At 41.0% G+C, this 12,128-nt stretch overlaps 1 protein-coding gene across 1 annotated transcript in view; it reads right to left on the bottom strand.

Moving 5' to 3' along the window:
• The window catches only part of LOC107223845 (low density lipoprotein receptor adapter protein 1-B), a 60,063-nt gene extending 48,234 nt beyond the window's left edge, over positions 1-11,829 (bottom strand). The window contains exon 1 of the mRNA XM_015663667.2: positions 11,460-11,829. Within this exon, the coding sequence (XP_015519153.1) occupies positions 11,460-11,502 (43 nt within the window). The 5' untranslated portion in view covers positions 11,503-11,829. The remainder of the gene's footprint in view (positions 1-11,459) is intronic.
• Positions 11,830-12,128: the final 299 nt, after the last annotated feature.

Raw genomic sequence — 12,128 nt, 5'->3', positions numbered from 1 at the left:
TTTGGCCACCGCTTGGCATCAGGCGGTTCCGCATACATGAATACTAAAAGTGCGTTCATAATCTGAATATTGTACTCAACGTTGAATTTTCCTCAATCGTGTTGAAGTAAAACAAGTATGAACCCATTTGATCAAATATACATATTATACAATTCAATGTATCTTGAAAATAGTCCGATATTGAATAAATTTCATAAACGGTTATTGAACGTAGATCACAAGTAGCAGTAAAACGTGAACAATAATCGTTGAAAAAATACGTTCATCAAACGATGAATATATTTCTGTGCAATAGTGGAAAACCGCAATAATTAAGCGCTTAATTGGGGTTGCTGGTAGTTGTATGATGAATGTACAATATATATATATATATATATATATATATATATATATATTAGGGTGTGTCGAAAATGAACTTTTTTTTTTCTTCGCTCCTACCACTCAAAACTTTAGGTTTTGACATTAAAGAGGTCCTCGTTCAAGGAGGGCGCTGTAGCTTGAAGTTTAGAAGTCGCTCAACGAGGATTTAGGTTTCCCATCTAATTAACACGTAAAAAATATTGTTTTTCGTTCAAAATGATGTCAGGCATCCAAAAAATTGGCGATTTCTGTGCTTCTTGGCTTATTTGAAAGCATGACTCATCCCCTAAACGATGATAGGTCGTTTTTCGACTTACCTTGTACCAATTTTTTTTACGCCACTTTTCGACCACAATAGTCACTTTTTCAAGTTTACAAAGTCTCCAATGTATCAATGAGTTCAAAATGAATTGCTACAAGTATTGATTCTTGATTCGAATATAAATAACCAATTCCAAAAATTAGTGAAACATACAAAATTTCTCAAAATAAACATGGTTTTTTGAATAAAATTGAAGATACGGAATTTACCAATTTTTAGAATTGGTTATTTATATTCGAATCAAGAATCAATACTTGTAGCAATTCATTTTGGACTCATTGATACCTTGGAGACTTTGTAAACTTGAAAAAGTGACTATTGTGGTCGAAAAGTGGCGTAAAAAAAAATTGGAACAAGGTAAGTCGAAAAACGACCTATCATCGTTTAGGGGATGAGTCATGCTTTCAAATAAGCCAAGAAATACAGACATCGCCAATTTTATGGTTGCCTGACATCATTTTGAACGAAAAACAATATTTTTTACGTGTTAATTAGATGGGAAACCTAAATCCTCGTTGAGCGACTTCTAAACTTCAAGCTACAGCGCCCTCCTTGAACGAGGACCTCTTTAATGTCAAAACCTAAAGTTTTGAGTGGTAGGAGCGAAGAAAAAAAAAAAGTTCATTTTCGACACACCCTAATATATATATATATAGATGTTGTAGACACCAAGATTGAAAATGAATTTCATAAACGTCTATCACGCGTAGATCAGAAATACCAATAAAACGTACATTATAATAGTCGAAGATATACGTTCATAAAACAATCAATATACTGCTGTGCAATGGTGAATAGGAAGTATGATAAACGTCTAATTAAAGTTGCTGGCAGTTGTGTCATGAATGAATATTATATGTTGTGATTACCAAAATCATAAACGAATTTCGTGAACGTTAATAGCTCGTAATTTGTAAATTCAAATGAAACGATTCTGATAAAACGTTGAAAGATGGAGTACCAACATCGTTAAACATATAAGTTTTAAACGATTTTCGTACGAATAATGAACAAATATACTATACGTTGCTTTTGCTATAATAATACGTATTTTAAACTTCTGTATAATGAAATACGCATAATAAACAGAGTAATCATACGAATAATATCCATCCGAAATATTACAGTATATGTGATACGGTTGAATTTTATACTTATACCATTATTAAACGACTTCGACGTTTCATATACGAAATTTATACTGGTGTGTGTTTATTGGGTTACAACCGCAAACTACCAGATTATTCGATTTTCAGGTTCTTGTTTCACTCGGGAACTTTTCTCGATAAAATTTGGGCGGGAATTTTTCTCTCCGGTATAATTAAAGGCGGTCGGAATTACGAGCACAGAGTAAGTTCTACGGTGAAAAGAGACGAGGGTTATTATCTCGAGGATCTGAATTGAATCGAGAAGCGTCGGTGAACTTTGGAAGTGTCTACGATAAGTGAGAGTCCGTCCGTTGACTGGTGAGCATCGTCCAATTACCATCCATCAAAGTGGGGATTGGAAAATTGGTAAATTGGGAAATTGGCTCGAGAAGTACGTAATTGCTCGAAGATGGTGCGATTTAAAAATTTGCCAACGGGATCGGGACGACGGGCAGAGATTCGAGTCGTTAAGGATCGCGAAAAACGTCACCTCGAAAAATTGTCCCCCGACTTTGGGTCACTTTGGGGAACATGGATTAATTCGCGAGCGCTGTTTCAGGAGCGATAAAGCAAGACGGAGCTCAAGAAACCAACCGAGAGAGAGTTTTAGCGGCTGGGTAAGAGAGAGTCCGAAGAGCCGAGATGGACCTGCGGTAAATTGCGGTGCTAAACCGGCCCAGGTCGTTAACTTGCCGCTGACTTCGGTCAGCCAAGCTGTCTGATGCAGTCCGGTCAAGTCCAGCCGCACATGGTCGCCGTTACACACTGATGCAACTGTTTTGTGGCCCCGAGTAGTTTGTCTGATGCAATTCGTGACTGGCGGGCATCAGTCAAAACCTGGGTGCACTTTCATGTGGTACAGAACGGAGGTACAGTCATTGACAAAAGTGCTACCGAGCAGTTTCACAGAGTCTGCAGACACTCGATAATCATCGATCGTTGGAACGCCTCAAATACGGTTTCGTCTAACGATTCTCAGAGTACCGTCAGTTTGCTGGAGAATGTGGGTTACATTCTCCGACCTCAGGGCCGAAAGTAAGTGGGTAAAGAGAAAAAAGAATCGAGTCAACGCCGTGGCGGTGGCGTGGTGGAAAATATGTCACACATGCTTTTCACGTCTGTGCCGTTTGTTTTCATATTTCTTCATACAGCCAGACGAATTCGAAAGGGTAGGTAACCGGGACGTGACGGTGGTTCAAATTTTATCCCGAAAGGGTAAGGCAGCCTTCATGACGCGCGTTTTTGAGTCAGTCAACAATGTCTTTTAAGTAATTTGCAAAAACGGAGAAACCTCGTCTCTACATTGCCTGCCAAACGTTAGATGGTGCTCTTCCTGCAGAGTGACGTCCATCAGAATTCAACTCTCGCGAAAAATAAGAATCTTCTCTAATGAGCGTGGATGATTCTCCCTAGATGCAAGGACAATCATTCATGTCACTCTCACCGGCAAGCAGGCTTTTAACGAGCACAACGAAACGCGCTGTCACTCGATCCAGGAATCGATTGAATTTCCCTATTTTTTTGCAGTGGGACGAAAACCGGGCAGCGGAGAAAGACACTTCGGAACGAGTATGTCTGGTCGGAATTTCAAGAACTTCTAACTGCATGCGCCGACGCGTGTGACTGGCCCTGATATGACGTGCAAGGCGACTGATGCAACACCGCACGCGGTGAGGCTTTGGAGATGAATCTGTGCATCGAGAAACTCGAACCAGGCCAGACTGCCTGGCCGTCTATGGAGGTAAAAGAAGAAGAAGAAGAAGAAGAAGAAGAAGAAGAAGAACAAGAAGTAATAGTAGTGGTAGGGGAACGATGGCTAGGGAAAAGATAATGACATCGAACTGAGCCGGCTGCACCGGCTGATGCAAGCTTCGCAAACTGTGGCGTGAATCAGAAAGCGCGCATACAATCCATCCCTCCTCCTCGTTATAACTTAGGTATGCACCAAGAACTCCGATCGAGTTTCACCATGAGAAACGTTGCCTAGCCGGCGTTATAATTGGTCCGCAAGTTGAGGTTGATTGTGTCTTGGATTGCTGCATCAACAGAGTATCGCAAATCACTTTTAAAAGAGGTGAACTCGCAGCTCACATCCACCATCTGTTCCCCCTGACTTTTCTATTTCCTCTTTACTAATGGAGCTTTTTCCCGAGTCGCTCCGCTCCGGGTCTCCTTTACTAGGAGCTCTAGCCATGCGTCGCATCTAGCCGAACTTATATCTATACGAGCTACGCTCTTACAAATTTAATTCAACTCTCAACTCGTGCTCCTTTTTGGTCCTGGCGTAAACGCTGACTGTACATGCAACACGCCACGTGCCATCTCAGTGTGCGGCATCCGGTGAAACGAAGATATTGAATCCGTGTTATGTTTCCGTGAAACGGAGAGCGTTGATGGTATTTTTAACTTAGTTTTGCAGTTTATTGTAGCAGTTTTATCACCCACTCATAGATTGTTCCCTATTCAGGGAGTGAGAGTGAAATGCCGAATTTGAAAAGCTCCCAAAGCGTCAAATTTCGAATTTTTTTACGGTGAAAATTAAAGTACGGAATTCAAACTTTGACGAAACGTCAAAGTTTCGAATGGTTGGAAATCCGGCGCACATAGTTCCGAAAGGGCAAATTTTCGAAAAGATAAAATGTCGAAAGTGCATAATTCCGACAAATCAAAGTTCTGAAAGTGCAAAAATGAGAAAATTTTAAAATCAAACCTGGACGATTATGAACGATGGAAGATTTTCATTTCTGTGACTTTATGGCTTGGTGCAATTACAACACTTTGTCTATTTTTTTATTTGAGATTTTCGATATTTTTACTTGCGGAACCTTAGTAATTCTGATTATTTACACCCACTCGTTGAGTAAATTATTCCGCGTGAGTGTATTTTAATTTTCGAAATTTTACTCCATCGGAACGTTACATTTCTGAATTTAACCCTATCGTAATTTGAGTTATCGGAATCTTGCGTTTCAAAACCTTGTTGTTTCCTAAAAGTTCGATTGCTTTACTTCAAATTGCCCCACCAAATAATTCGGAATTAAGCGCTTTCGGAACTTTTCAAATTCAAAACTTAAACCCCACCCCCTATTCAAGTACGTATAGTAATCAATACCTGCAATCGATCCGATAACGAAGCAGACAAAGTTGTTCGGCAAAAGCCATCACGATTTTGAGTTTCAAATATTTCGAGAAAAAAAAAAAAACGCGGATGACGTTTCTTTACGAGTCACGGATTGTCAAGTCCCAAAATCGTCCTTCAGCAGCCGAGGAGAATGACTTTTTGCCCGAGGCAAAATAATAGCAGCGAGGTAAGAATTGACTGAGAGAAATTTGATAAAGGTTGGAAGCAATACCGGACCATTTTAGGGTCGACACAGACAAGCAGAAATCCATCATCTGCGAGTAACCAAGTTTCCGCAGTTCCTCTCTCACGCTTATCGCGGCAGTTATATACGAGGCGACGCGACGAGCTTCCGTCATACAGTTTCGCCAAGTGGATTTCCACTCCGTTGTCAAACTGTTGACAGATACCAGATGGTGTCCTCAGAGCTCGGCGTACTCGGATTAGAGAATACGAAACGAAGGATGGAACGTGTGTACTCCGCAATGAGACAATGCCGGTTCGCCGAGTGATTTCAGAAACGTTCGCCGGTCGGTAATTTCATTCCGGAGTAGAAATATGTCCGCAAATGAAGCTTTCGCGGTCGCGTACGCGGTTCAAAACCTTCGTTAGACACCCGCGAGGCCTGAACTTGACCCCGATGTCAAACGAACCGGCTGTCGGATGTCGAGTGCGAAATTCGTGCCACTCGGTCACCCTGACAAGGATCATAAATGGTTTGCGCACGTGGCCCAAACGTGCGTGGTCGCTTGGTTTGCCGAGTAAACCGGAAGTTAACCCGGTACGTTATTAAACAAACAGACGATCCTGCGTAACGGCTATACGTTTTGAGCTCATTTCTGCACCCATGGTCGTTTCATGTAAAAGAGTTTGTTGTAAAATGATAAAGAGGGCAAGCGGCATTGTTGGTTTTGTCTGCTCACATCGGGGTCCAATATTCTTGTTGTTTACTCTGGCCTATTATACCAAATGTGGACAAATATAAGCGGAATGACATGAACAAATTACCTCAGGGTTTACCTTCCGGTTCCGCTTCTTGCTTTAGGTTCGACTTTTAAGGATGAATCGGCTAGTGAGTTCGAATAGAAAATTGGGAAAGGAGAAGTTGAGAGCAAACAAATGAAACGACACCCCTTCTAAGTAATATAAATGTATCTGAATAAATTCGTAAAACAGAAGCTGAGATATCAAGAATTTGAGAAAATGTTCTGGAACCGGATGACTGAAAATTCTGATATTTTTGGGCTTGTTTTGTTCATCGTAAGGATTTCCGGAGGTCGGCTGGAGAAAATTTTGAACATAGTTACCTGGCGAGTGGGTAAAAATATATATTTGTAAATAGGGTACAACAAATGTTCGTCAATAACTGCATTTGAATGTTATAACCGCGATACCGATTACCTCGACAAAATTGTTAAATCAGACACGTAGCTTGCGATAGCGAGTAGTGAAAATCTATTAACAGTGCCTGCTAATCGATCAAACACAGATGAAGAGAAAATGCGATTACAAGTTGTAAAAACGTTGAAGAAGCGTAGAGAAATTTTTACGTAAACTCGTTCAGCGCTAGAAATATCTACCCTCATTGTTCGTAGAAATTTTTTACAGCAAACTGACCGTGCAGCCGTTTTATCAGCACCTAACACGTCTCTCTATAATTCTCTAGGCGCTTAGAGAATCCGAGCCACGCGGGGGATAAAAGGTTAACGATACTTGCTTAGTGGCTTTTATCTTTCCACTAAATCCGGCTTATCAGTCTAGCAGAAAGGCATAGAGAGACGGAGAAAGAGAAAGAGAAGGAGAGAGAGAGAGAGAGAGAGAGTGGAAGAGAGAGAAAAATTGGATAGGCGAATCCCCGACGGAAAGCAGAATTAGAAGAATGGTACAGCAAGCGCGAAAACAGTGCAAATCGAAAAAAACGAGTCCCGGAATATCCTACGGGAGAAACTTTTCACTGGAAATTGCACAGTTATACACTTGCACTTGTGTCGGTGCGCCCACGACGCCTCGCTGGCATCATTTTTCCCGCTGTCAAGAGTCTCCTTTTTTTTTTGTTAATAGCTATATCGTACAGCTGCCTTATGCCTGGAAATATATATCTATATGTCTATATCTATGGGGGAAAAACTCGGCCGGTGGTGATGCTGGAAATAATAAGAATTCTTTCCCGGCATTTTCGTTCTTGTCATCCGTGTTCGGAGCGGAGAATTCGGAAGAAGCATTGAATGCCTTGAAATATTTGGGCTCAATTCCCCCCCACCCCCCTATTTATTACCTGCTTTTGCCCCATAGCCGTTTCTCTGAAGTGAAAACGTGGGTGATGCCTGTTATGCTGCGGAAGATAAAAAGAGAGTTTCGAATTCGCGGCATGAAATTTACATATTACACTGCAGAGCACACACGTACGTGCCTCTGCGCCACTTTGACTGGGCTTTTTATTCGCCACGAATGCGAGAGAAAAGTGCGAATGTTGAGTGGTCCATATTCTTCTCGGTTCATATTCAGTGGTCGTGTTTAACTTCGGAGATAATAAATTCACGTGTTTGTTCGTAGGATCGAAGATTCGCATAAACATTTATCATTGGAAGATAATGGAATTTACGGCGTAGAAATTCACGACTGCGCATGCTTTTGTCGCTGAAAGTTTGATTCAGTCCGCAATCACACGAAACTGTGATTGCCTCTGTGTTTGAAAATCACGGCATTCAAGGATGAGCGTAACTACACCGTAATCACTGTCTGGAACACGGTCCACTAAGTCGAGGACGCTCGACGTCTGACGGATGAATCGCGTTAATTATCGACCGCCGAAATCGTCCTTATCTTCGATTAATCGGGTCTCAATATCTCCCCATGACGAGGCGGTATTAACAAAATTTAATGACTTTTTTCCAACATCCGAATTAGGATTTTCCTCAACTTTGCTCATTTTTCTTGTCTATGAATAGTCTGATCGATACATTTGGAATAATTCACTTTATAGAAGGTAGTTTTTAGTGAGTTGAAATGAAAAATATTCATATTTTTATACTGAGAGAAATTTTGATTTCCGGTTACCGCTCGGTCCTTAACTATTTTAATTTTCTACCACAATCAAAAAATATAGTTCTAGGTACAAAATGCAAACTAGTTTTCTAGCTGTTACCGGAAAGTCTAGTATCCGTTACTATTCTTTCTCGTTACGATCACTGTTACTATATTTTCTTCTAACTGTTGCGAAAGTTTAATGCTTGTTCGACAATAAATTGATGTTAAAGCTTTACTTCACTAAAAAAATAGAGCAAACCTCACAAACTGATCTCGCGTTGCAATTACCCAAAGAGAATCGACAATAGCGCAAAATAGTTACGTGTATCTCGTTTTTCGTAATTCCAAAAATATTCAAACAGTTTTTTTAACGATACATGTTTCACTGAATTTTTCTAGTTACTATAACAAATGAAATTTTTCTCAATGTACGCAAAAGTGAAATTCAGTACATGGAGATAATTCACTAGCCGCGTTTGTTCGAACAAATATACATATAATTTATTCAACTTCGACACACTTTTCCTCTCAACGGATCAAGTCGGAAAGCAACAACGATGTGGGCGTATTCCATATACTTCGTCGTACAATTACGATGCTGACCGTAACAGGCATGCGTAGGTAAATGTAACCTGTAGAGGAGAAAAATGAACGAGTAGAAAACGGCGAGGGGTATAAAACGATGTTCAGCCGAGCTCCATTTCGAGTAAAATACCGCTTCGCAACCACGCAGAGGCCATTAATCTATCCTACGGGAATTTCAATTAATTTCATCCCCCATCCTATGAACGTCTAAAAGTGCACAACCGCTAAATTGTTATCCCTTGTTCGCGTCGAACTCCAGCAGGACGCAGTCGATGTGCGTCGGGTTGAAAACCCAAGGACAAAGAATCCCAAGGACATAGACACGTGGTTCGAGGACATTTATTCGAGGTTGAAACAGATCTTGAGATCCGGAATTTCAGGCATTAATTCCTTTGCTCGCATTTTCTATCAGCTTCATTGGTTGACAAAGTTAAGTTTAAACATGGAAATTCATTTTGAATTACTTGAAGAACGTCTAAACAAGACATACAAATTGCTTATTGTCATTCTAGGAACTTGCGATCAAACGATAGGCGAATGAAACTTTGCAGAGCATCGTAGCTTGGGTCTCAAAATTAGACGCCATACGCAGGTTAATTGATCGATGGAATCCGCGACTAATTAAAGGGAGACTTATCGCGTTTCATAAGCCTCAGCTATGTAGGAAAACCGGAGTGTTGAGAGGATGGTCGTGGCATTATTCGGAATGACCACGTGCAGAAAATTACTACAGCTTGAATTTGTGTTGTAGATACATATATACCATATATATATGCGTATACGTGTGTTGTGTACAGCAACGGATCGAGGATGATGAAAATCGGTGCCAAATCGCATCAGCAATTGGCTTTGGAACTCTTGGCAATAGAGAGATAAACAGAATTCCTACAAGCGTGCATGATCGCGATAGAATAGTCGGAAACGTGTAACTAAAAACTGGAAAGATATGGAACAGTGAAAGGACATGGATAAGTTGGCCAATCCGTATAATAACCACCTTACTCGGGAATGTGTGATTGTTGCGGTTGCAAATCACGTGATAGCGTTATGTGAGTGAAATATTGCGTGGAAAATTAATCGGGAAAGTGCCAACACCGTTTAACATCTTTGTAGAATTCGTACATCTTTGTTAGGCTCAACAATGAATGTCACACGACTTAGGGTCTGTTTTTGGTATTGTGATTCCGAATAAGTTTAAGTATTTGAATTTTGAAACACAAGGGTGAGAAAATTATGCATATCACGTAAGTATTTCAACGGAAGACTGAATGCTTTATTTAAATTAGAAACAAATTTTTTTCATAGCGTTGCAAAAAATTCTGCGGGGTTGAATATTCATTCTGGATTTTCTTTGCGAAATGGAATGTTTGATAATACTTGTTTCGAAGCAATATTTCTTTTTCTGCTTTCTACTAAAATTGAGTATACTTTCCACCAAGCGAGAATCGATACTGATCCTCGAGAGCTTGCGTTTATTTTGAGGGTTCTCTTCGACAGGATGTGCGTACCTGTTCATCGATTCTTAACACGATCGATATACGTTAGTGCGTCTTGTCAGGTTTCCAAGACAACTTTGGCGCTCTCCGTCATTCCGAGTAAAATAACAACGGTTATAACAGGTATTAATATAGTAATAGCCTTCAAGAAATTACATTCATCGTACACGTGTTTGAACTTTGTAATCGCAATGACTGCACATTCATTCACATGAATGGGTGGCTTTGTTCATCCGCACTTTCAGCACTTATCTGCATACGTGGATCGTTTGTGTGAAAATTCAAGTATCGAGTTTATTTGTAGGAACATTTTTCAAATGAAATAATGACGCAGAATATCGACGTCTTCGGTTGAGGTCGCACCCGTGACATTGGGATAATAATGAAGCAAAAAAAAAAAAAAAAAAAACGAGATCCGTGACGTCTGAAGCTGATAAATGTGAAGCAATTTTTTTATCAGACTCTCAACTACAACGAGCCATCGACTTTACCCGAATGTCAGCAAAACACGAGGCTGTGTTGCAATAGGTTGTCAAGGAGGCTGAAGATAATACGACGAGATTTCAGAGAAACGAGAGCGCCTGGAGGAGAGTACAAGGTATGGTATTACCGCTATTACTTAGCTCCGTTAGAAACTGACAGACGGGGGTTGGCAGGCGGCGATATTGCCGGGAAGAAGCTGTCCGAGAAAAAGCAGGCGTAACACGGTGTCAAAACTCCTGCGGCAGCGTCGTATATACATTTCAGGTTTGCGACAGAGAACGCCGCTTCGTTTCACCCGCTTTCGTCGTTAATTAATCATTTACCACCGTTTGATTAGGGGAGAAAAACTTTATTTGTTTGCCATGATCTGGAAAAACCCCGGATAACTCAGAACCCGGTAACGAGCATTTGAGAATCCGACGATTGGAAATATTTTCTTACGTTTTCGTTCGGTGTTTACCTATATCTCCGAAATATGGAATAAAAACCTCAACGAAGACGGATCTGCTCTTTCTTCGATTATTTTTCTAGGCGCTCGTATTTTCCGCAGGAGAGCTTTATTAATCGGTATTTTGATGATAACAGGTCGTTCAAAGTTGATGTATTTTTGCGACTCGTATACTTTGAAAGAAAAGTACGTTCACGGTAACAACATTTTCAATTATCCCATATTCACGAGCGTTTTGTACTAAATCCGCGTCAATAATGCTTCAAACGGGTTGAAATTTGGCCTAAATCTTTATTTTCACACGTGAAGTATATGTATACGCGGACGCAAATTAGCCTTAACACAATTTCCGCTTCAATCACAGAAAAGAATTTCACTTGTTTCTCGTTACATAAAATATTCACTAAAAAATCGCCTAGTACTAGACACAAATTTATAAAAAAAAAAAAGGATAATTTTGAAAACTCACTCTTGTGCTTGGAGAACCTTCGCAGTTTCTTGAAGAACGGCATTTCCTCTTCTGTATTCCGATGGCTGTTCGAAGGCTCCTTTCCTAGGTTTCAGACCAATATCGTTTTGCGCTCCGGCAGATACCGAGACTTGTCTCGATTGCGTGTATTCCGACAACTCGGGGTACTCGGATCGAATAGATCGTAAACGACGGGAGGCGAGATAACGCGACGATCGAGGTTCGACGACAACTGTGGATCCCCGCATCGGGCGCGATCTCTTTACGTTCGGATCCCGCGCTCCCTGTGAAACTCCCCAGTTTCCGACAAATCGTTCTTCCCTTCCCAACACCTCGGAACGTAGTGCGGACACAACGCGTTGCCCGTTGCCTATAAGCCAAATACACCGTCGATTTCTCGTCAGACACGCTGTATACCCACCGTATCTATTTGATACGTCTCCCCTCTCCCGCAATAATTCTCTCTTCTAAGTCTCTCTCCCCTTCCCTCCCCGCACCTTTTCGCCAACCTACTCAATTCATATGCATCCGCAAGTCTCAGGCGCTGGCGCCGCCAAGGTTTCGCATATCAAGCGTCTCCAAAGTCCACGTTTCAAAGCGACTTTCTTAACGTCGCTCGTTTCCTTTTTCAACTATTTCCTTCGCCGTCCAGTCGTTGTTTTTTCACGC

The sequence above is a fragment of the Neodiprion lecontei genome, chromosome 1 (genome assembly GCF_021901455.1).
Source record: "Neodiprion lecontei isolate iyNeoLeco1 chromosome 1, iyNeoLeco1.1, whole genome shotgun sequence".
In the NCBI taxonomy this organism is placed as follows: Eukaryota; Metazoa; Arthropoda; class Insecta; order Hymenoptera; family Diprionidae; genus Neodiprion; species Neodiprion lecontei.
The sequence above is the reverse complement of the archived record's forward strand: the minus strand, read 5'-3'. Positions and strand labels throughout refer to the sequence as shown.